Source organism: Grosmannia clavigera (genome assembly GCF_000143105.1).
Source record: "Grosmannia clavigera kw1407 unplaced genomic scaffold GCSC_89, whole genome shotgun sequence".
Taxonomy (NCBI): Eukaryota; Fungi; Ascomycota; class Sordariomycetes; order Ophiostomatales; family Ophiostomataceae; genus Leptographium; species Leptographium clavigerum.
Genome location: NW_014040569.1, coordinates 226,113 through 249,418, shown reverse-complemented (window position 1 = coordinate 249,418; position 23,306 = coordinate 226,113). Strand labels below are relative to the sequence as shown.

At 58.0% G+C, this 23,306-nt stretch overlaps 6 protein-coding genes across 6 annotated transcripts; 2 read left to right on the top strand and 4 right to left on the bottom strand.

The window, feature by feature from the left end:
* Positions 1 to 124: 124 nt before the first annotated feature.
* On the top strand, positions 125 to 1,831 carry CMQ_5678 (fatty aldehyde dehydrogenase; the record flags this gene model as incomplete). Its single annotated transcript, XM_014313265.1, has 2 exons — positions 125 to 1,343; positions 1,395 to 1,831. The coding sequence occupies 2 exons, from the start codon at positions 125 to 127 to the stop codon at positions 1,829 to 1,831; spliced, it is 1,656 nt and encodes a 551-aa protein (XP_014168740.1).
* A 204-nt stretch (positions 1,832 to 2,035) lies between these two features.
* CMQ_5805 (exosome complex exonuclease) lies at positions 2,036 to 4,109 on the bottom strand (the record flags this gene model as incomplete). Its single annotated transcript, XM_014313392.1, has 4 exons — positions 2,036 to 3,074; positions 3,200 to 3,604; positions 3,746 to 3,923; positions 4,001 to 4,109. 4 exons carry the CDS (start codon positions 4,107 to 4,109, stop codon positions 2,036 to 2,038), a joined length of 1,731 nt encoding a protein of 576 aa, XP_014168867.1.
* Positions 4,110 to 4,324: 215 nt separating this feature from the next.
* CMQ_5706 (ap-3 adaptor complex subunit) lies at positions 4,325 to 6,204 on the top strand (the record flags this gene model as incomplete). The annotated part of the gene is made up of 2 exons (XM_014313293.1): positions 4,325 to 4,368; positions 4,419 to 6,204. 2 exons carry the CDS (start codon positions 4,325 to 4,327, stop codon positions 6,202 to 6,204), a joined length of 1,830 nt encoding a protein of 609 aa, XP_014168768.1.
* A 93-nt stretch (positions 6,205 to 6,297) lies between these two features.
* CMQ_5579 (c6 zinc finger domain containing protein) lies at positions 6,298 to 8,972 on the bottom strand (the record flags this gene model as incomplete). The annotated part of the gene is made up of 2 exons (XM_014313166.1): positions 6,298 to 6,393; positions 6,453 to 8,972. 2 exons carry the CDS (start codon positions 8,970 to 8,972, stop codon positions 6,298 to 6,300), a joined length of 2,616 nt encoding a protein of 871 aa, XP_014168641.1.
* Positions 8,973 to 10,064: 1,092 nt separating this feature from the next.
* CMQ_5517 (uncharacterized protein) lies at positions 10,065 to 10,952 on the bottom strand (the record flags this gene model as incomplete). The annotated part of the gene is made up of 2 exons (XM_014313104.1): positions 10,065 to 10,558; positions 10,931 to 10,952. 2 exons carry the CDS (start codon positions 10,950 to 10,952, stop codon positions 10,065 to 10,067), a joined length of 516 nt encoding a protein of 171 aa, XP_014168579.1.
* Positions 10,953 to 13,347: 2,395 nt separating this feature from the next.
* Positions 13,348 to 16,080, bottom strand: CMQ_5605 (nodulation protein l; the record flags this gene model as incomplete). The annotated part of the gene is made up of 2 exons (XM_014313192.1): positions 13,348 to 14,981; positions 15,054 to 16,080. 2 exons carry the CDS (start codon positions 16,078 to 16,080, stop codon positions 13,348 to 13,350), a joined length of 2,661 nt encoding a protein of 886 aa, XP_014168667.1.
* Between the last annotated feature and the right edge of the window lie 7,226 nt (positions 16,081 to 23,306).

Below are 23,306 nucleotides of genomic sequence, written 5' to 3'. Positions count from 1 at the left end.
GTCATCAGTGTATCGTGGTCTGTCGCCCATTTATCGCCGATCTGCCATCGCTCTACGTCGTATTTCTGACCTGTCAGCACCGTCCCCGTTGTTCGTATCCGTTTTTGTCAGCCAACCGCAGGCGATGGAAGGGATCCCTCCGTTTGAGGCCACGAGCCTGGACGCGATCCCGGCCAAGTGTGCCGGGGTGGCGGCGACATTCCGCAGCGGCCGGACCAAGGACGTGGCCTGGCGCAAGGTGCAGCTGCGGCGGTTATACTGGGCGATTGAGGACTACACGGGGCCGCTCAAGGCAGCGCTGCAGCAGGACCTGCACAAGTGCGGCTTCGAGGCAGCGCTGTCGGAGCTGGACTTTGTCAAGAGCGACTGCCTGTTCCTGGAGGCCCATGTGGACCGGCTGGCGGCCGATGAGCGACTGGGTGCGCCCGAGGTGCCGGCGACGTTTGCGCTGGCCGGACTGCGCACGCGCAAGGAGCCGTTGGGTGCCGTTCTGATCATCGGCGCCTTCAACTTCCCGGTGCAGCTGCTGCTGAGTCCACTCGTGGCTGCTATCGCGGCTGGCTGCACGGCCGTCGTCAAGCCGTCCGAGATGGCTCCGGCCACGGCCATGGTGCTGCGCACGCTGATCGAAGACCGGCTCGACAGCGACGCCTTCCGGGTGGTCAACGGGGCCATCGACGAGACTACGGCCCTGCTCGACTTTCGCGATACGGCTGCCGTCTCCGTGTCCGAGGACGTTCCGAGGGGCTGGGCCAAGATCCTCTACACCGGCAGCCGCCAGGTGGCCCGCATCATCGCCACCAAGGCTGCCCAGACCCTCACGCCCGTCGTGCTGGAACTCGGTGGCCTCAACCCGGCTTTTGTCACCGATCATACGCCTGACCTCGCCCTTGCTGCTCGACGCCTTCTCTGGGGCAAGTCTCTGAATGCCGGCCAGGTCTGCATCTCCCACAATTACGTCCTCGTCCATCGCAAGGTGCTCGACCCCTTCATCCACGCTCTCCAGGCCGCTTTTGCCGTCTCCTTTCCCGATGGCGCCCACCAGAGCGATCTCGCCCACGTCGTCAGCGACCGCCACTTTGCCCGTCTCAAGGGCCTGCTTGACGCCTCTGCCGGCCGCGTCGTCGTCGGCGGCCGCATGGACCAGGCCGCCCTCTTCATGGAGCCCACCGCCGTCTTGGTCGACTCGGCCAGTGACCCGCTCATCCGCTCCGAGACCTTTGGACCCATCTTCAGCATTCTGCCCGTCGACAGCCTCGACGAGGCCATCCGTATCGCCAACGACGTCGACCCGACCCCGTTGGCTTTGTTTGCTTTTGGTAACAAGGAGGAGGTTAAGAAAAGTGAGTTCTTTTCTTCTTTTCTTCCTTTTTCCTCCTTCTCTAACAACCCAGTCCTCGGCTCTGTCAATTCTGGCGGCGCCAACATCAACGACTCCTTCACCCATGGCTCTGTCAGCTCTGTTGCCTTTGGCGGCGTTGGCCATTCGGGCACCGGTTCCTATCGCGGCTACGCCTCGTTTGACGCCTTCACCCACCGCCGCACCGTGGCCGAGACGCCCGGCTGGATGGACCGCTTTCTGCGCGTGCGCTACATGCCCTACGACTCCCGTCACACCCGCCTGATGAATCTGCTAGCGCCCAAGCCCAAGTTTGACCGCACCGGCCGCTCCGTCCGTGGGCTTGGCTATTGGGTCAAGCTGCTGCTCGGCCTCGGTGGCACCGGCGCCAAAGGTGCGTTTGTACGCTGGTGCGGCTGTCTGGCTGTCCTGCTGGCATATAGCGGCCGTGATGTTAAGGCCTTGACGACGCTGATCTGGAATAGGGGGTGAGGAGAAATGAAGAGGGAGAGACGGTTCACAGTTGTGTATGTTGTGGCTTGTGACACTGAATATTTTTGCTCTATGACAGGCCAGATTGTCCTCTTGTACTCCTATTATTCCCTGCCTGTTTTCCATGGCCATGCAATGTAAGATACGCCCCACATCTGAACGGCATGCTGTACATGTGTATCACGCGGTCACTTCTGGCTGCCCTCACCTGCCGGCGAGCACGGCAGCCAGCTTGTCGCCGCGGTCACCGCCCAGATAGACGTCGTCGTCGGCCTGGTCGGGCGTCAGGTGGGCCAAGTCGATGGCCTCGCGGTACGCGCGCATGACCATGGGTTCGTCGATGGGCAGGCGGTGCTCGACGAGCATGGACACGACGCTGCGCAGCCGGGCGATCTCGCGCATGGTCTCGCGGCTGACAGGGTCGTTCTGGCTCGAGTAGATGGCCGCGCTGACGGCCTCCTCCATGTTGTTGAGCCCGACGGCCGAAGGGGGGCCTGGGGCGGCGTGCGAGGCATGAGAGGTGTGTGTGGCAGACCGGCCAGCATCGCCAGCCGCATCAACCGCAGCGTCGGGCGATGGCGGCGCGACGTGAGCGCCGATGAAGACGTAGCCGTTGACGCCGAGGATGACGTCGATCTTGCCGGCGCCGGTGCCGAGAGCCGAGACCACGTGACTGGTCTCGTGACCGTGATCATGGAGCATCTCGTTCTGGGCATCGTCGTCGTCGTCGTCGTCGTCGAGGCCGCCCCCATCGCCACCACCACCACCTCGGCCGATGGTCCAGAGCTGACGGCGAGCACGGACGACGCCGGCGCCAGCGCCAGCACCACCGCCGGCGACGGCAGCAAAGACGCCGTTGCGCAGCTTGCCGTAGCGAAGGGAGCGGGTGTGCAGGACGGCGGCACCGTCGGCAAAGATCTGCTGGACCTCGGCCAGCAGCAGGTCGCCCTCGGCAAAGAAAGAACGGATCTGCAGCTCGTCGGTCTCGGTACGCTTGCGCAACACGCCGCCAGGCAGGTTGATGGCCGAGAGCGGCAGGGCTGCCAGCTGGGCGGCACCCACGTCGACGCGCCAGCGGCGGGCCTGGACCTCGACGATGCGGCCGACAACCAGATCACCAACCTCGGGCGCGTAGCGGGCACGCAGCGGACGCACCGACAGCAGCCGGTTGGTGCGCATGACGGTGCCGGCTAGCGAACTGACGATGCCGGCGCCAGACTCGTCTGCATAGGTGCCGTGGCCGCTGGGATAGTTAGCGGGAGAAGGGAGAAGGAGAAGGTAGAAGAGAAGAGGGAGAGAGAAAAAGAAAGAGAAAGAGAGAGAGAGAAAGAGAAAAAAAAAAGAGAGGCAGAACAGAAAAGCACTCACCGCATCCATTTGGCATCTTCCGTCACCACCTCGCCCGGCGTCACGATCTCGTCTCCCCCATCGCCACCTCGCCTCCGCTTGCGGTTCCTCCGGCTGCTCGCCGCTGCTGCTGCTGCTGCCCGTCCCACAGATGCTCCCCCGTTGTCGCTGGCGTCCGAGTCGTCTGAGCCGTCGTTGGCGGCCGCGACAAACCGCCGAGCCGCTGGCCGCTCGGGCCGGAGGATGGTGATGGGCATATAGGTTCGTAGACACAGTTCCTTACGTGTCCCGGTGCTCGGCCGATCACGATGTTTGTAGCGAAGAATGAGATTTGCGGGGATGTGGTCGTCGTCAACGCTGCTGCTTGTTCGAAGACTTTTCCAGTAGATAGTACAGTGTGTGAGATCACCCGCACTGTCCCCTAACCTGTGGTGTCACGCCCGTCTAAAAGCTGCTATTTGACAACGAATACAATATATTACACACATCTTGAAACCACGCTCTCTGGACAGGCCATCCGTGTTCTGTTCGTTCTTTCTAGCTGCCTGGCGCTCACCGTCTGCTCACGCAAACAGCCGCCACACGCCCAGCCAGACAAGTCCCAGCGAGATGCCGGTAATGCCAAACTTGCGGCTGCGCATGCCAAACATGGACTTGCTCTGCAGGATGGCCGCACGCTGCTGCTCGAGCTGTGCCTGGCCGGAGATATAGCTGTAGGCTCCGAGGCCGAGAAACGCTCCGCCGCCTGGATACAGTCAGTACGTCGTGCTTCGTGCTTCGTGCTTCGTGCTCCGTGCTCGCGCGCAGGAGAGCAGCACCCACCAATCACACGGCACGGCAGACAGTCGTCGCCGCGGTCCTCCTTCAGCAGGTTCTGGTACTTTTCTGGCCGCTCGAGCGACGCGAGCGTCGGGATCTTGTCGCCGGCCATGGTGGGTGGGTGGTGGGATGCTTGCAAAATGGAGCAACGAGCACGAATACTATGCGCACGGTAAAATACTGTGCAGCACTGCAGTATGTTTCTGCCATAGCACACCGCCTGTGGCCAGCTCACCGCTTTCCTCTATCAGCTATACCGCTGTCGTGGCCCCACGTCTGTTCTTTCTCCAGCGTCATCGCCCAGGCTCATGGCCATCACGACGAACTATGGACGGTGTCATTGAGGCGCTGCACATCTACGATGAGCACAAGTGGGTGTCCCTCCGCGCGCGGCCTCTGTGTCCTGTCCTAACCCTGCCAGCAAGCCGGTTCTGTCGCACGCATACACGGCGCGGCCGCTGTCGGCTGCCCAGCTGCTGCCGCTGTATCTCGATCGACTGCAGCAGCTGAGCGGAGGGCTGTCCTCTTCTCAAGCCGCAACCTCGACCTCTTCCTCCACACGGTCCCCACCACCCGGCCTCGTGTACGTGCCGGCAACGACGCCACCGACGCTCGTGTTCGCTATCAGCCACGGCCCGCTGCTGCTGCTTCTGACCACCACCTCGGAGCTCGAACCGCTGCTGGCCCTCGAGTTTCTGCACCGCGTCGCCGATGCGCTCGAAGACTTTCTCGGCAGCCCGTTGACGGCTGCCCGTATCGAGGCTTCCTATGACGTGGCGGCCCAGCTGCTGACCGAGATGTGCGATGCTGGCGCCGTCGGCACCACCGAAGGCAATGCCCTGCACGATCTCGTCGAGGTTGAAGGCCTCGTCGGCAAGCTTCTCGGCAGCATCTCGCTTCCCGGAAAGGCGGCTGCTGCGCTTTCGGCCGCCACATCTGCCGCCACATCTGCCGCTTCGTCCTCTGCTTCACCCTCTCTCCTGCCCTCGTCGCTCTCGTCGCTCTCTTCTGCCTCCTCTCCCGCTCTGCCTTGGCGCCGTGCCAACGTCCGCCACACGTCCAATGAGCTGTATGCTGACGTGGTCGAATCGCTCGCCGTCACCCTCGCACCCTCGGGCCGGCCTCTCGCCGCCTTCGCCCACGGCTCCATCGCCTTCACCGCCAAGATCTCCGGCCTGCCTGACGTTCTGCTCACCCTGTCGGATGCTCGCCTCCTTGACCTGCCTGTCTTCCATCCCTGCGTCCGTCTGGCTCGCTGGCGTGAACACCCTGGCCATCTCAGCTTCGTTCCGCCCGACGGCCGCTTTGTCCTGGCCGCCTACGAGGTCGATCTGATGGCCGGCGCTGTCCCTGGCCAGACCCCCCTCAACCCGCTGCGCCTCCCCGTCACCGTCGATATGCGCACCAGCCTTGGCCCTGTTGGCGCTGACTTTGACCTGCGCGTCCACGTCAACCGCTCCTTTGCCACTGGCACCGGCGGCAGCGGCAATGGCAACCACGGCAGCGCTGGCACCCCCGCTTCGCCGTTGCTGCAGGACGTTCATATCACCGTTCCGCTGCCCGCTGGCATTCGCAACCTCGCCGAAGTCCGGCCCACCAAGGGCGACGCCGCCTACAATCCTGGCGACCGCTTCCTCGCCTGGCATATTGCAGCACGTGACATTGCTGCCGGCACTACCTACTTTGGTCTGCGCTGCACTGTCGTCGGCCACGACAGCGGCCCCGACGACCCGGAAGACGACAATAACAATGCCGGCCTCGGTCCCGACGGTGGCGACGAGTTTGGCTTCCGCACGACGGCTTCCTACGACGACGGCGCTGACGGTGACGACACCATCAACGAGGGCGCATACCAGACGCCGGCCCAGACCAAGAAGAAGAAGAAGAAGAGGGCGGCAGCAAAGGCCGCAAAGGCAGAAATGGCAGAAAAGGCCGCCGCCAGCGCCAGAGACGAGAAGGAGGCCCAGGACGCAAAGGACGAGGCCGCCGCCGCCGCCGCCAAGCGCAGGAGAGACCGCAACCGAATGTTGATGCCGGCATCGGCGGCCGTCAGCTTCTCCGTCAAGGGCTGGCTTGCCAGCGGTGTGCGCATCGACAGCATTGTGCTGGACCCGCGGCGCAGCCGCGGCCTCGGCGAGGGCGTCAAGCCGTTCAAAGGGGTCAAGTACCTGACCATCAGCAAAGGGGGGGTCGAGCTGCGGTGCTGATGTATGCATACGAATTTATACGCAGTAGATGCATTCCTGATACACGCATCTCGTGTAAATATATACTGAATACCGATTCACTCCGTATTATCGTCAATCGTTCTCCAGCGCCATCAGGTCGGCCGACCACAACATGCTGCCCACGTCAGCTTCTGGCTGACGGTCCAGCAAAAACGAGTCGATTGCATACTGTGTGAGGGTAGACCGTCAGCAGAGTTCGGGCACCACGAGCAGACGGAAATACGCACCCAGTCCAGGTTGTAGGGGCCATTGAGCACCGCGTCAAAAGGTCCGGGGTCGGCCCAGTCGTATGTCATGTGTGTTGGCATATGGGAGAGGGTGGTAGGAGACGTCGTTGCAGACGCGCCCTTTGGCCTGTCAGCTTCCTCCAGCTTCCGCACAATGGCACCCAGCACACGAGCAGCATGAGCAGCGTCACGTGACGTCAGCCGGCGGTCGTTCCAGAGGGCAAAGGCACCGCGCAGGGCCGACAGCTTGGCGTCGCGGTCGTCGGCGCGCTGCTCTAGCGAATTATCGGAGTGTGTACTGGCAAGCACTTCCGACCCATCCTCCTGGTCCTCCTGTCCCTCCATCAGGTCTAGACAGAGGATGGTGGCAGCCAGCAGAAAATCATGCAGGGCCACGCTGCCAAACATGTGGCGGTCAGTGGCCAGCCGGCCGGTTCCGCATGGTGCCGTGCTCGCCGGCCGCGTCTCCATCTCAAAGTCTATGTGCAAGTCGAGGATGCGCAGGGCCGAGACCAGACAGCAGCGGCGGTGCTGGCGCGTCGACTGCGAGGCCGTCCGGCTGTCACGCGTCAACGCCTGTCGGAAGAGCATGCAGATGGCCTTGTGATAGAGCAGGTCCAGCACCAGCCGGTTCATGACGTCGTGGCTCGTATCGCTGAACGGACAGTCGCGAATACGGCATGGCATCTGCAGGTGCGCCGGCAGGCTGCCGTAGACGGCGTGCAGCTCGGCCGCCAGGCGGTCCAGAGAGTCTGCTGACTCAGCTGACTCAGCATCGCCGCCCCCCCGTCCCGTCAGCCGGACCACACGGCGCAACAGCCGGATGTACCGCAGCTTCAAGGCGTGGTATAGGGCCACGGATGCATCGGATACCGGCCGGTCAGGTGGCAGTTCCGCGCAGAACTCGTCAAAGTCGTCGTCGCGCAGGTTATGTGGCAGATCTGTCGCTGTGTCGGCCTCGTGCACAATGGCCGGCATGCCGAATTGGAAGCTGTAGAGCATGTCGTAGGCCTCGACCACATACCATGTCCGCCGCCGCATCTCCTTCTCAAATGGCGTCAGTAGACTGCGGCCACAGCCTCCGACCCTGCCGCCGTCCACCTGCTGGTAGCCCATCCGTTGCGCCAGTCGTGTCGCCACACAAAATGTCCCCCAGAGCGCTGGGTCGGCGTCGCGACGCTGCACCAACCGTGTCAATGCGTTGAGTAGCAGCGCCTCCACTACTAGCGGTTGTGCTGTCAGGTAGTCGCCCGCCAGAAGACAGCGCGTCGACAGCCGTCGCAGCCGTGCCGCCAGTGCCAGGTCTGCATTGCTGCCTTCCTCTTCCTCGTCCCCCAATCCTCCTCTCCTCTCTCTCTCGGGCAGCCAGTTGTCCTGTCGCGTCCCCGTGATCGTTGCCGCAATGCTCAGCGTCGATGCCAGCATGCTGAGCCACAGAAATGGGGACCCGCCGCAGATTCCCGACGCCGACGCTGTCGCCCAGAAACGCGAGTACGTCCGTTGGAAGTGTCCTGCGTGCACAAATGGCTGCCTCATGAAGCGCGCCTGGAAGTACTCTGTCAGCAGCCGGTCGCATTCCTGCCGTCCCGGCAGCTCCCCTGCTGCTGATGCTGCCGTAAATCGTCCGCCCTGTCCGCTCCCGCTTCTTCCCCCTGTCGTCGTCGCAAAGATAATGTCCGACTCTGCCTCTTCCAGCATCGCCACCTGTGGCTGCACCCGGGGCGACTGTCCCATTCGTGCCTCGTCCGTCTTCTCGTCCGAGCCCGTGTTGCCCAGGTAGCTCTGGATATCCCGGATGCTGTCCAGCACTGTTGCCCAGTTGGTTGCCCCAGGCATCTCGCCAGTCATATCAGTCACCGGGAAGAGGTTTTGTTGGTCATGTTGGTCAAAATCTTTCTGTGCCTCTTTCTGTCGCTGTCGCTGTTGCTCCTCTCGCTCTCTCGGCTCCCGCTGCTCCTGGTCGTAGCTCCCTTCTGTCGCCACGCCTCTGGCTGCGTTGCTCGTTCGTCTCCTCCTGCTGCCGCCTCTCTTCCCACCCCCCTTACCGTCCTCGGCCTCCGATCGAGCCACCATGCCGTTCACGAGCATCTCCAGCTTCTGCAGCTGCACCTGCGTCTCCTGTCGCACCGCTGCCACCTCGCCGATGCTGTCACTCCTTCCCCCTCCCGACGACTGCGACGCCGGCCAGTCTGTCACGCCTTCTACCCTGTCGCTGTCGTACCGACACAGCGCCTCATCACCCCGTCGTCTGCACGTCCTGCACGGCAGCAGACGGTCACACTTCTGCTTGCGTGTCCGACACGCGTGACAGCTCACCACTGGACGCGCTCGCGTCCGTTCTTGCGCCCGCCGTGCTGTCAACAACGACGACCCTTGTCCCCCCGTCAAGCTGCTCACGCCAGATAGGTCTGCTTGCTGATCCCCTCTCTGACTGCTGCTGCCGCTGCCACCAATTCCGGTTCCATCCTTATTTCCGAGCCGAACTCGGAATACCGATGTATAGTCGGCCAGATATGTCATGTCCTGTTACAATGGGCTGTATTGAGATAGTGCCGAAGAAAACAGAAAAGGCAACAAAGCCAGGAGTGATGCATATAAACCAGCGCGCGATGTTCGATACGGGCCCAATTATTTATTTCCTTGTTCGGAAAGAGCTTATCTCCGGCTCTTGTACTGATGTTTCCTGCTCCCAAATAGGCAAATCCGATTATAAAGGTGCTTTAGTCCGAGAACACTCTTGCTGCCTATTTTATAGTATCGTCTTTCGTTATAAGTGACGAAAACCATCAATCTTCCCCTGCCAAGACCTCGTCACGCGAGATTCGAACTCGCTCCCCTTATACGTGATTATTTAGGGCGACCAGGTTGAACACCAATGACGCTTAAGGGCCAGACCCAAGGCTTTTCAGTTATCAAGAACAACCTTTCGGTAATCATCAAACTGATCTTTCGGTCATTGAGTGCAAGTTCGCGTGGACTTTCGTCCATGGAATTAAAAAAGGGGGGGTAACAAGGCGGTTATCCGGATAAATCGCGGGCAAAGGTTCGGTGTAGCTTTATCACTTCTTGCCTTTGGTTGTTCAAGCCCAGTCCTGGTATCGGAATAGCGAGCTGCCGGGGTCTTTGGCTTAGATTCTTTAGCGTCACCGTCATAGAGAACGTCGTAGAGTGACTAGAGCCTGTCATGCGGTAGATCTTCCTCTGTGAAGGGTATCTTGACGGTGCGCACAACTATTCCTTCCTCGTTCACTAATGTCATTGGCTCAAACGGATCCGTCGACCACTGCTTATCCTCCACCATATCCTCAGTCACTCGACAGCCGTATGCCTCCCAAGTATGGAACCGGTCGTAGTCTCCTCGGCCAAGACCGAAACCAAACGGTCGACGATGCTGCCTGACATGTGCGGTTGACGTGACTAAGCGATGCTCCGTCCGTTCAGATTCTGGGGTGAATGGCGCATGTGTGGGAGATTGGGCGATTGTCTCAGATCTCGATCCACCCTCACCAATTAGTTGGCCATAAGACCACTTGCTTCTCGTCATGTCAGAGGCGATGAGTTTGTTGCCGCAATCAAGGAAGCGTGCAGAGTCAGCGGCAGGATGGCCCGTTGTCACGATGTCCACTGGCTTCGGAACTTCCTCAGGTCGTTGTAGCCCCTGTTCACTTCAAAGGCGGGTGTCGGAGCAAACGAAAGTTCCCAACCTTCGGCCTGGAGAATGGGTACGTCGGACACGGGTACGATGACCCAGTCTACTCCCTGAACTCTGTCGCCCGTGTGACTGTATACCGTTTCTTTTCCGGGCTGATCGACGGCGGCGGCTCGGCTCAGGGCTACATACTCTGTATCGAGTCTGTCGTCGTGCTGGTCAGACTCGGCTGCAAGTAAGCTAGCCCACTGTTGGCTTTGGTATTTGAGCTTCCCATGGCCGTCCGAGATAACTCGACGGTACGGCACTCCAACAGACTCCCAGTACTTCTCGCGTTTATGTGCATTGGAGAGTAACACGTCCAGATTGGCTCCTTCGGTTCTGTCATCTTCCTCGTCCTTCCAAGCAGTGGGCCAGACCGTGTATTCAAACTCGAGTTTCTCTATATCTTGGGTCCCTGTGGTAATTGTTTTGGTGGTTGTACCCCTATTTGTGGAAAAGAAACTCTAAAAAGATGGGGTAGTATACCAGCCCTTGGCCGCAGCCGAAAACTCTGCAAGGCCGACAAGGTCGTCTTCGAAAATTTGATCTTGAACTATCTTGCGGCCATACTTGATATTAAATGGAGGTGATCTCGCTGGTTGAGAACTGGTTGGTATCTTGTGGTGCGTATGTTCTGAACTTTGTTGGCCAGGCTTTTATTTTCTTCGTTTAGGTGCTATGAATTGTTTTTTAATTACGCCGAATTTATGCTTGTGTGGCTGGAAGGTGAACGGACGCCTGACGCGGTTGTTGCCTAAAATACTTGAGTTGTGTGGCCAGAAAGGACCGAATAGACCAACCTCGGCCATATAAATGACAGTTTGGTTTTGTTATGGGGACGAGATGAATATTTCACCCAGCATTTTTACTTTTTCTACCCAACTCGTACAAGAAACCGAAACTACGGTCACATCCAGCAAACAAGCAAGCACGGCAATCATATTAATACCACACCTATTGGCAAAGTAAGTAGAAGCTGACAACCCGATGATAAGTTTGGTAATGATCGGTATTAATCCGAATACAAGAACTTCGCCTATTGATGATTGTGAAGATAAGTCTAAGGTCTGAACGAATCGACGCCTTATCTGCGTCAACAACCTTCTTAGAGCAGTCAACCTCGCCATGTTTCTTTTGGCCGCCCCCTTCGATAAGGGCGGAAGGCACATAGGACCAAATGGTGTTGATTAGTCGCACTAATCATCAATCCGTATTTAATTACATTGATGGTAAGCTTCCTTGTTTCCATCAGATTCGTCGTTTCAACCCATGCCGGTCGAAGATATGGGCTCAGCAGCAGAGAAATGGCAAGGGCCCGGGGATTGCTGAGGTTGTTGATAGTGGCAGTGGTAGAGCTGGTTAGCACACTGGAGAGGCTGTTGACAGAACTGCTCTCATGAGTGGCCAGAGTGGGAGCGACGGGTTGGCGGACAGGTTTGTCGGTAATATAAGGCCGCCGTTTGCCATCTGAGCCGAGCTATACACGAATCTTTGTTAACAATGCTGGCCATGCAATTCCCATTCAATGCAATCAACGCAGCTTTGCGGTCAGGCCGGAGGTCGATTTCGACTATAACCCAGCTACTGTAACCCTTAAACAGTCCATCTCTCGTGCCGCCCAGGACCTCCTATACCGGCATGTGTTTCGAGATCATCTGCCTCATCTGCCCTTGAACACTTTACTGACCGTGGGCGAAATAGGAGGCTACTCGATAAGAAAGCCAAGCTTACCGCATCTAGAATAAAAGCTGCGACATGTCCCCTCGAGTCCTTTTGGTATCGAGCCATAGAAGTCGCCTCGAAGCTCGACCCGAAGGCTGACTCGAAGCTCAACTGTTCAACAGAAATGCTCGAGATAGCGCTGCTATGTAGCTCTCAGAGGCCAATCTTCCTACGGCCTTTCGAACTTCGACAGGCTGCAGATCTAGCCAAGATGTGAAATATGCTATGCTTTATATAGCGATTAACTACTACTAGGATAGCGTTATATAGACGGCTATTTAAGCCTAGGCTTAACTTAAGACTAGTTATAAAATCTATACTAATGTGCTAGAATGGCTAAATAGGTATTTTGCACACCCGCTCTCAGATCACCTTACCCTCGTCAACGCCTTCAACGCGTATGTACACGTACAAAAGATACACGAACTTCGCGAGCAGAAATCACAGATATGACAACTGTCCGGAAGGCCCTTTCCATCGCACTCCATACCAACACTGCCATCCATTGCGCTTGGGATGAATACCGCACCGTCCATGAAAACGTGTCCGGACTTCTATCGCCGGCAAGCCCCCTCGCCGGCAGCCAATACGAGTGGATCGCTCAGTCTAGCTTCGTGACGATAGGAGGAAGGCAATATTTCGGGACAGCGACGGTGATCAATGCAGAGTGGCTTGCGGTAAGATCTTCCGACCCAGCTATCATCCACCACGTTTTACTTGCGTTGGCAGGCTAGCAGGTGTCTAGGAATCACAGTTCTTCCAGGATGGCAAGTTACCGCTAAAAGGGAACGGTCTCCTTGAAGGCAGCCTGCCGTCAAGACATCGCTTGTTCGTGCAAAGCCCAAGCTTGCAACATCCAAGGCCGACTAGTCTAAAAAACTGGCCCTATCAAAAGGAGGGATATTTTAGCCATCACATAATACTTCCCCTCGTTAACCGATCAGACCCATCTTGCTTCAAGGGACTGCTTACAGCACGGGTGTACCTCCGAAGAAGGAAATTGTCAATGACAGTTTTCGTGTTTATATTAGGCTGTTATATCCAAAATCACGCTGTCGCTAATGGTACATACATGTTCGCACTTACTTACAGATAGATCGTCTTTCGTGTACATGATCGGAAATCAAAACATATCCAACTGGCAAGCATCCACGTAGAGATCATCTTCAGTCCTTCTGTTCTTCCGCGGCCCTCTTGTCCTCTGCTTTTGATCGTGCAGCAATCGCAACATGTCATCCGTACGCATTGCAGGGTATCATGCCAAAACATAAAAAAGAAACGCCACAACTGTCCTAGACCGCATAGACACATTACACTCTCACACATAAGAGAAAAACAGCAGACACCAGGAAAAGCTATACATCTACACCAACGCAACCCCTCGCCTCACCTTGGCCGGCCTGCCATAGCAGACTGTATATCTCGGAAGCGACTTTTCCACAAGTCAGTCTGAGGCCCTTTGACGTCTTGCGGAAGCTGGATTCAAGTTACCGTGGACACAACCGATCCCGCTCCCACCGTGGTGCCGTGCCCGATGTTCACGCCCGCGAGGATCGTCACGTTGCCGCCAATGAACACGTCGTCGCCAATCGTGATGCCGCGTCCGTGGATGGCGCTGTGCACGCCCTCGCGCTGCGTGTGGTCGGTCGGGAGCGTCGTCGTGTAAAAGGACACGTTGGGTCCAATGTAAACCCGGTTGCCGATGCTCACCGGCATCGCATCAGAGATGTGGCAGTTCCGCCCAATGTACACGTCTTCACCGATCGTGATGTTGTACCCGTAGTCTGCGTGGAACGGCGCCTCCACGATCACCTGGTCGCCCACCGACCCGGTGTGGGCAATGGGAGACATCTGCAGTTCGTCGCGTGGCTGCAGAATCTCCTTGAACAGCCGCGTGCGTTCGCTCAGTGAGACGCCGACGTTCGGGTTCATTGAGTTGTTGAATTTCCAGCAAGCCGCAGAGCATCGCTCTCGCTCCGCGACCAGCTCCTTGTCGAACGGGAAGAATGGACGGCCAGCGTACATCTCATCCCGCTCCCGCCGAGCTCCTGGGATAGTGTTAAAGAATGGCACATTGCGCCGTGGCCGAGGCCGGGTCTCGCCGCTGCCAATTCTGTTGTTGTCGTTGGTATTGTGGTTGCCGCCATCTTCGTTAGCAACTGGCGGAGCCTGCTGCTGCATGGCAGGCGGCGGCGAGTAGGGCCGGTGCTGAATCCTGTGGGGTTGCTCTATCGGAGACGGCTCCTGCTGCTGTTGGGTAAGGTGGTGGGGATTATACTGGTGAGGGAATGAAGGACGATGCTGGTGCACGTGCACTGCGTGCTGTTCCTGTCCGTGTTGCGGTGGTTGGTGCTGCAGCACGTGATGAGCCTGCTTCTGCTGCTGCAAAGGTGGTTGGTGATGTTGCGGCACGTGCTGGTGGAGAAGCTGAACAGGCGGCTGCGACGGTTGCTGCACAGATGGTTGAACAGGCTGCAGCGGAGGCTGCTGCACCGATTGCTGTGCAGGCTGTTGGTTATGTTGGGGCGCCGACTGGGGGTGCTGTGAAGGGTGGTGTAGCTGGTGCTGCGGTGGCGATCGTTGCTGTTGGACGGGGCTGTCCGAGTGCCGGATGTTCAGTTGCGTCAGAGGACTCGAGTGCTGTGGCGTTTCCGGCTCGTTGCGGCTGAGATCATGCAGCGGAGGCACACGCTGGTACTCCTTGGGTGTCCGGTCCATGAAAGGGACCGTCGTGTTGGCGCTGACGGGTGTTGGAAACGCTGCTGGTGCTGCATAGATCGCAGACAGCTTGTTGTTTTCCGGACTGGCCGCGATGGAGCTTGGCATGGTTGTTGCCGTCCGGTCGTCGTCCGATTGCAGAGGTCGACCCTGTGGCGGCTCGATACGCAGGGTCGGACCACGGTAAGGCGGCTGCTGCTCTCGTCTCTGCTGTTGGTACGCTCCTGGTTGACTGTCTAGGGCGCTGATTCGCGGCATTCCATAAGCCCCCGGAGGCACGTAGGTGGGATCCTTGGACTCGATCTGCACAGTAGTCTTTGGCAGCTCGATTTTTCCCCATTGGCCCTTCTGCGGCGGGTATCCTGCACAGATGAAGCCACCGCGAACGCAATTGCTGCCTGAAAAGGAGTACGGTCAGCACTATATTTTGACCAGCAGACTAAGGTATCGGGGAAGCGACAGAAGCTTACATTCTGGCTTGGTCTCATCACACTTCTTCTTCCTCTTGCGGCATGTGAGACAGCCGGTTTTGGTGCGATTGCTAAAGTTCCGCTTCCTCCGCTTCGGGTCGCCGTGCTGGAGAGTTGTGGGATCCCGGCGCTGCTGGCTGGGCGAGTGGCCTGCAGGCATAGAAGATGGCCGGTCATCCTCATCTGGAGTGCGCCCAGCGTACTCGCTTTGTGGGGAGCCGGAATCACGTCCAGCCGACCGGTCATGCTGATGCGGGTCGCTGCCTGGCTGATCGTCGGCAGGCGACTGCATAGAGGATGCGCCAGTTGTGTATCGGGCATCTTCGTAGGCAGAGACCGAAGGCCGGTCCTCGCGAGACGGCTGCTGGGAGGAAGGGTACCAGAGCTCGACACGCTGCTGCCCGCGTTGATGCAGATCGCGCTGTCCACGTTGCAGCTCGTCGTTCTCGGCCAAACGAGCGCTGTAGTCCCGGCTGCGTGGAAGGTTATAGGGATCGCGTTGCTCGGTGGTCGAGTGAGGCCGATCCAGCTCGCCGTCTCTCGACGCACCCCGAGCTGCCACAGCAGCGGCCGCTATAGCCATTGTGTCAGGGCCGTATTGCGGTTGTTGCTGTTGTTGTTGCAATTGGTCCGAGCTGGTCTGCTGTGCAGAAGCCAGCCGGTGCGCCGACTCGTCTACGGACAGGGACCGCTTGCGTTTTTGCGGGCTTTTGACAGGGTTTTCAATATCTGGATAGGCAGCAGCAGGTTGGCGTGACGACTGCTCGACAGTCGGGCCACTCCAGATCTCGCGGTCTCTGCGGGTGGAGGCAGTGATGTCAGGCATTGTCCTCGGCTCGGTTGCGTTGGGCGGCTGGCTGTTCCCGCTATACTCTCTCTCGTCAGACCTCGTTGGCGGCAGCCTCACCTCAATGGAGCCGCCGACATCGCCATCCGCCGTCCTCGGTGAGCCAGCACCGCCGTTGAGCGCCGTGAAGGCTGGCATCTTCGTCCAGAGGTCCTCGCGTTGATCCGAGGCCAGTAACATACGCGGAAGCAAATGCGCGTGGAGGGGCAGCTGGAATTGGCCTGAGGTGAACGAACGATTCGGCTCGGTGAGCTGTGTAAGACGTAGAATGGAACCCACGGATTGCAACGGACCAGCGTAAGCAAAGGGGTGGACAGGACGAGTAGAACGAAGAGGCTGCTGCGGCTAAGAAAGGGACTGCGGCGATAAAGAGAGCTGTCCCAGATCTGGATAAGTCTAGCCGGCTGGCGGAGAAAAGAGAGTGAGCAAAAGAAGGCGAGCGAGCTAGCGATGCGTATGTATTAGAAGCAGAAGCAGATGCTCGCCGTCTCCAGAGCTGCGGTAGACAAAATGTTGGAAGATGAGGTACTCTGGGTGCAGAGGACAATGGACGCGAGGTCAGCTGAGCGGTGGAGCTGAAGGAGCGACGGAGCAGCAGAATGCCGAGAGGAGGCGGTTGGCGAGCAGATGAAGAGGAGAAAAGAGAGAAGAGGAGAGCGAGGCCGACGATGTGGTTTTGGGGGGGTGGGGGGGTGTCGAGCAGATATTTGGAGATTGGGGAGGCAGCAGTAGAGAAAAGGAGGAGAGCAGGGCGTTGTGGAAACGCGAGTAAGGTCGAGAGGGCAGAGAGAGGCAGAGAGAGGCAGAGAGAAGGGCGAAGAGAGGCGGAGAGAGGTAGAGGCGGAGAAGAGACCTCAGAGGACGCAGCAAGCGCTGGCGACTAAAAGGCGACAATAACAATGATAATAATAATAGACGGCTAAGAGGACGGTCGGTTTACCTCAGGGGAAGGGGGGTTCTTACTCGTACGGATTGGCTGGCAGGCAGCCGAAGCTCAAGAAGGAGAAGGCGGCGTGCCGAAGCTGCGGGCTAGGCGTTGAGATGTCACCTGTGGTCTCCCCACTTTATGACCGTCGGTTGTTCTGGGGGGCGGAGAGAGAAAGAGAGAGGAAAGAGAGAGGAAGGGACAAGAGAGAGAGAAAGGTGGAGGGGGGGGTGAGAGTTAGTTTGGGGCCTGAAAGAGGGGGGTGTGTTCGTCGCACTTGCGCAGTTGAGTTGAATCGTCGCTGCCAAATTCGGGCCAAAAATAAGTCTTTCCCTCGCGATTATAGTGGAGCAGGAGCAGCAATAGTTGGGCGAAGGAAGGGTCGAGGGAAGACACTCGAGAGCGAGCGGGCGGGCGCTTGAGCTTTGGCGCGCGATTATTGTGGGCGGTGCGCCTGTTTGGTGTCTCAGTCAGTACGGAGTACATAGTAGGGCGGCTTGTCCTGGCAGATTGAGGACGCCCGAATAAGGCAAAGAGGCAAAGAGGCAAAGAGCCTGTGCGCTCTCGGTGCTCTTCTGCGAGTCGGATGTGGGAGTCGCGGTGGGCCCCCCCCGTCGTGCCTGCCTGTCTTACGTCTAGCGGCGTTGACCGCAACGAATGAGACGGCCTCGCCCTTCTTTCGTATTGGGCGCGCAGGCGAAGCTTGTTGGAGCCGTCTCGTTTGCTGGCAAAGCTGCACGAGAGCCAGATATGGGGCTGAAGGCGGTGCGACCGCCGGGACCTGACAGTACGAGTATCTTACATAGTAAGATACGATACGAGCATTCGCCAAAGAGGGAATAGGCGGGTGGGCGGCAGTCGGCCACAGACACGGATGGCCGGCAGTCGAGCGCGGTGAGCGACCAGGCGCCCAAAAGACGAGGCGAAGATGATACCGGAAGACTATGGAGTCAATACTATGTACACATTGAATGATACATAGTACGATTCCTATGCCTTGCGCACGGGCAGACAGGCAGAACACCTGGCCTGCAAGATACTATGTAGCAGTGCCACCGCTACTTCCGTCGACCTCTTGGCTGCACTTTTTCCCTTTTCCTTTAATCTGTCAATTCTCTTTCCGTACGATGCTTGGCGCTTCGGGCGCCGAGCCTTCCTGGACAAGGCGTCTCAGGTACCGGTCCGATAAGATAGCCCACAGCAGGCCGAGTTGGGCGGCCACAGCGCTGAGAGTGCTAGGGGCCCTGCAAGCACTACCCTTACGCCGTCGTCGTAGCAGGCCGAGCTAGCCAGCTAGCTGCGTAGTGTACGCTAACTCAGCGCACCCTCCCGCCGCCCTCGTTACCGGCCGGGTCGTGTCGCAGCTCACACGCTAGGACGATTGACAATTAGAGCCAACCGCTGAAGCAACAGGAGTCCTCCTGGAAACGCCCGGATCGCCACCAGACCGGCCCTAGCACGAGTAGCAGTAATGCAGCGCGATATGCCAGGAACCTTGTCTCGCTGGCAAATCCACCAGAACCCACACCTGTCCAGAATGAATAATTCCTCGTACGGAGAGTACAGTTGTGCAGGCTGGCTGGCATGCATGCGAACAGCTGGGGCTCGCGTAAAAAGGGCCCGCCCCACGCGCTGGATGCCAAGTACGCCGCCATGCCCATTCCTGGCTCTTTCTTTCTTTTTTTCCCTCTCCCTCATCTCCCCTCTGTCTTCTCTGTCCGACAACGGTGTCGTGTCTCGCTTGCTCTCTCTGGCAGATCCTCCCTCGCTCTTTCGTCCGAGTACAGGTACAAGCTTTCTTTCTGGAGACGCTTTGCCGCCGGCGAGCTGGCAGCCGGCCCCTGGTCAGATGCCAACACACATCCACACCCCTTCCTCTCTACTCCGTACGAGTACGTGTACGAACATACTTTGCACTTACTCAGTACGTTGGAACCAGATGCTTTATTCCGTAGTACGTACTTGTACTTCCTCTGGATGGTGCTTTCGGGTCTGCGGACCCCACCTTCCCAGTAGAAAATACTCGAAAAGAGAGATGCTGAGAAGGAGACTTGGTTGCGAGGATCATTATCTGCCCATGCTGGTCGTTTATGATAGAATAATCAGCTGGTTGCAGCATCTAGCAGGCAGAGCACGGAGCTAGCGCACAGAGCACGAGTCAAATTGCGGCGCAAATTAGGTGCACGATTAAGGTACGAGCGTGACGAGGTGTACGCGTCCGAGAGCAGAGCGGTACGAGAGCAGGGAGAACACACACGCACACCGCAGGGAGAGAAAGGCAGACAGAGGGGACCACTCAAGGTGACAATGCAGGAATAATGAGACATGGACGACTACGACGACGACAAGCAAGAAAAAAACGCAGCGCCAGCGGGACTCGAAGCTGGCCGGCCTGCGCATCCAACGTATCTTGGTTTTGCCGGACGCGGCCATTTGCCGTAGTCGTTGACCGCTGTGATTGGTGACGAAGCGCTGCAAGAGCCCAACAGGCGCAGTGGGCGGTGCTTCATCCCGCAGTGCTGGCCAACCAGAGCCCAGAAAAGCAGCCCCCCTCCCCCTCCTCGTCTGTTGGCTTCGCCTGTGTGTCCGGAGGGCACGTACACGCCTGTACGAGTACGAGTACTACTCTATGTATGTATCTGGCATGCGCCAGCGGGAAGGAGGAGCGGGCATCGAAACAGAAGCAGCCGGCGGGGCCGGCTTTTTAGGCGACCGCCCAATCAGAGCACGTGTACGCACACAATGAACAGGCGTCTCCCGTGCACAGTGCTCGAGTCTTCCTGCCTTCCTTCTCGTTTTGCCTTCCTGCATTCCTGCCTTCCTTCCTGTCACGGTTTCCTACCTTCCTCCTTCGTCGCACCTTCCCCCCCTGTGCATGCTACTGTGTACTGTGTACGAGTATAGCTTTGCAGATATACGAGTAGTGCGAGCAAGATTTTCGCTTCAGGGCAGGCACGGCTCCCCACCCGCGTTTACAGAGCAAGTCTCAGGGTGCATTGCTGCGCTTCACGCCAGCAGCCCCACTACGCTCACACCCCCTCACATCGCCATTCCACCCCTAGCAGAAATATCCACACCTGAGTACTCGTACGGAGTGCTGTGTACTCGTACTCCGTAGTCTTGTCCACTCCAAATCCCACGCCCCGAGCCTTCAAGCCAACGTCCTTGCCTCAATATATCCTTCATCGGCACCGTTATGCCTCCCTCTCGTCCCCTGTCAAGGACCACTCGTCGCGGCAGTGCGGGCCTACATGCGATAAGTGAACAACGAAAACGTGTTCCGGCATACGCATATGCATCTGGGCATCAGTATCTGCATGGGCCAATCTATCTACGATAGGAAGAGCACGCCTCGTGCCTCTGTCTCTTCGTCCTTCTTGCGGATGCTCTTGCCCTAATCCCCGGTATACTCGTACGCCAGGGCCTGTTCTCATGTCAGCTCCGCTGCTCTGCCTTGACTCATTCTTTGAGTGGGACCGACTGGAAAAAAAGAGCAAGCGACAACCCCAGAAGTATTGCGCTACAAAGTACGATGACCCCGGCCGGCGGGTAATCTTTCCGAAAAAGGAACACCCGGGCTCTGCCATCTGGATCGTTAAAGACACAGCACGACGTGCATGGATTGTCCTTATTTCCTTTAAAGCCCGAGCATCCTGCGAGAGGCAATCAACGGTTGGGGCAATGCCCGTACAGACTCAAAACATTTCTGCGAATGGCCGTCCTTCTACCCTCAGAGGCGCCGACCGACAGGGCGATGATTGTGCCTGGCGCGAAAGATAATTTTAGCACAAACCAACCCCAGATGGAGCAGGGGCCTGCTTCGAGAATGCACTGCTTAGGATGTGTGTGTCCGTCCGCTCATGCAGCAACAAAATGAGCGATGCGGCCGAGCGCAGCATAGAGGGCCCGTCTCGACGACGGGATCTTCCTTTAGCCATTCAGCCATCCGGCCTTCCAACTGCCTGTGAACTTTTGCCTCCCAACCCGTCTTGTGATCTCTCTCTGTCTTCTGCGCCGTAACGCGTGCTTGCTCACCCCGAGACCTCTGCTGTGGCGCTTGTCTCGGATGTGGGTCAGCCGGGAGGCGGATTGCGATCTCTGCGAACGAGTACTGAGTACGACCAGTCACCCCCCTTTCATGATTTCACCCGCATGCAAGCTGCTCTTAGCCTACCCGGCCATTTACCGCCGGCCTGCAAATAGGAGCGCGGCATTTGCAGGTGCTGTGGCCCGCAGGGAACAAGCGTGACGAGAAGATGGGGAGCCGACCCAGCTCTGAATCGTGATTGGTCGAAAATGCCGTCAGGACAGGCGCTTTGGGAGATGACCGGACGCTTGTTCTCCCCTAACGTATCTTAAGATACTTTTTTTCCCTGGTCTCCTCTATTCCGTACTCCGTACTCCGTACGGCAACGGAGGTCTCCGTGGGTACGAGCAGCACTGTGGGGAACGACAGCCTGCAAGGAGCAGAAGAACGAAACACACCGAGTGATCCTTGCCCATCGCTAAGCCGCAAGCGAGCGTCGCAGAAACACGAAAAAAAAAAAAGCAGCAGCAGTGACGACACCTCCCGTTCGAAAGCCTGCATTTGCCCAGTTTTGAGCAAATTAAGATACGACGGGACGGGACAACGAAGTTGAACGGCGATGGTTGAAGGGTGCGAATTGGCGCGAACTGGTGCGAGCTGGCGTTGGCGGGAGAGACAGACTAGGAAACGGAACAGCATCCGCGGGGTAGTGTCTGGATGGCAAGACAAAGAAAATGGGGATGGTTGGGGCCAATGCTGTCAGCAGGTGCATGAGCACATCGGCTGCAGAACGAACCGCAGGGCGATGCACGCCAGCAGGTAAGCAGGCAGGCAGACAAGTCAACGTTCAGCTTTTCGTCTGACCGGCAGGCAAAACGGCTCACAAGAAAAGATTACTGCAAGCGGGATGTTGTTCGCCATTGGCATCTCCATGGACGAACACCAGGACTGGCTGCTCGGCCTTTTCCCCCAATGCAGATAGGTGTTGCTATTTACGGCGGGCTGCATGCTACATGTGTCTGTTGGTCTCCGTCCGTGTTGGCACAATGTTGTAATGTTGCATGCATGCATGTCCTCATCCCCCCCTACCCCCCCTCCCTTCCTGCCAGGATGTGGAATGACCAGCCGCAGTTCTCGTCTTCTTCTGTACGGAGTACAAACAAAGTACTCCGTGCTCGGATGCCCGTGCTCAGACTCGAACGATCAGCCGGCCATCTCTCCTCGGCTGTCGGCTTTCACTGCGTTTTTCTGCGATTGTGTAGATACGAACGAGCATGTACTCGTATCTTAGCTGCCTGTAGAGATGGCAAGAGACGAACAGGCGATTCTGCGGCTTTGCTTGCGCTCGGCCCAGATGCAAGGCCATCTTCTGTGCCACGGGTCTCGGCGAATATCACACGGGCATCCCGCCGCCTGTCTTGTTTCTTGCCTTTGCGTACTCCTCGTCCTCTTGTCGACGAAACGGTCTGCTAACGATGTTTGGGGGCCATTTGTTCCCAACGGTCTGGTTTGCCTACTTGCGAAATACGGCTGGCGGCCAGCACACGACCCCCACTGTATTTTTCGCCTCCCCTCTTTTTTCCAAGGGAAGCGGTAAAATGAACACTGAGAAATTGAAACAATAACGGCCGGCACAATGGCGCAACTCCCCCATCCTTTTTTGTTCTTTGCCACGGCGGCTAAAAGTACTGATCGAATACGGATGCCTGCCGCATGCTTTGCTCTTTCCCGAAAAGACCGCCACGTTGGACACACGTGACGCACCACTTCTGTTCGATAGCCTTCATTTGATTGCGCATACGGTCTGAGTCAACCTCGCCAGATTCTGGCTTGCCGATGCTGTTTTCCAGTGTGGTTCAGGCCGGCACCGAATCTCGATAGTCTCTACTACTCCGTACCTCTCCCCTACTGGTTTCTTAGTCGCTGACTCTTGTCTGACAGCAGCAAATCAGGAGCATCCAAAATAGCCGCCCACTTTATTAAGCCGCAAGCGCCCGACATCTCACCCCAGATATCTGTCGAATAAGAATAGACACGGAGGACCCGAAGATTCTGCGCCTGGCTCCAAGGCGCCTCCGCCATTCGTCCTCACGGATAGCCGACTATTTTCGGTGTTTTTCCTGCTTGATTTGGCCTTCGCCTGGCCTTTCTCTCCACACAATTGCCCCTCACCACCATCTCGTATATTGAGGCTCTGCGAACATCTGGCGCGTCCTTTCTGAGGACGTGTTGGGCGGTGCGTCCTGCAGCAGGAAAGAATGCGAAATTGAACGGACATGGGAGGGACGCTCGATGGGTGACATGGGCGCTTCCCTCCATCGTCCCGGCGTCAACGGCCGGTCAGGTCTATTTTTGGGGAGAGGATGCCGACCAGGATGATGTGTCAGACAAGGCCCAACTCTCCGCGTGCAGAAACACGGCTGGGAGGGAACCGGAGAAGGACACAACTCAAAG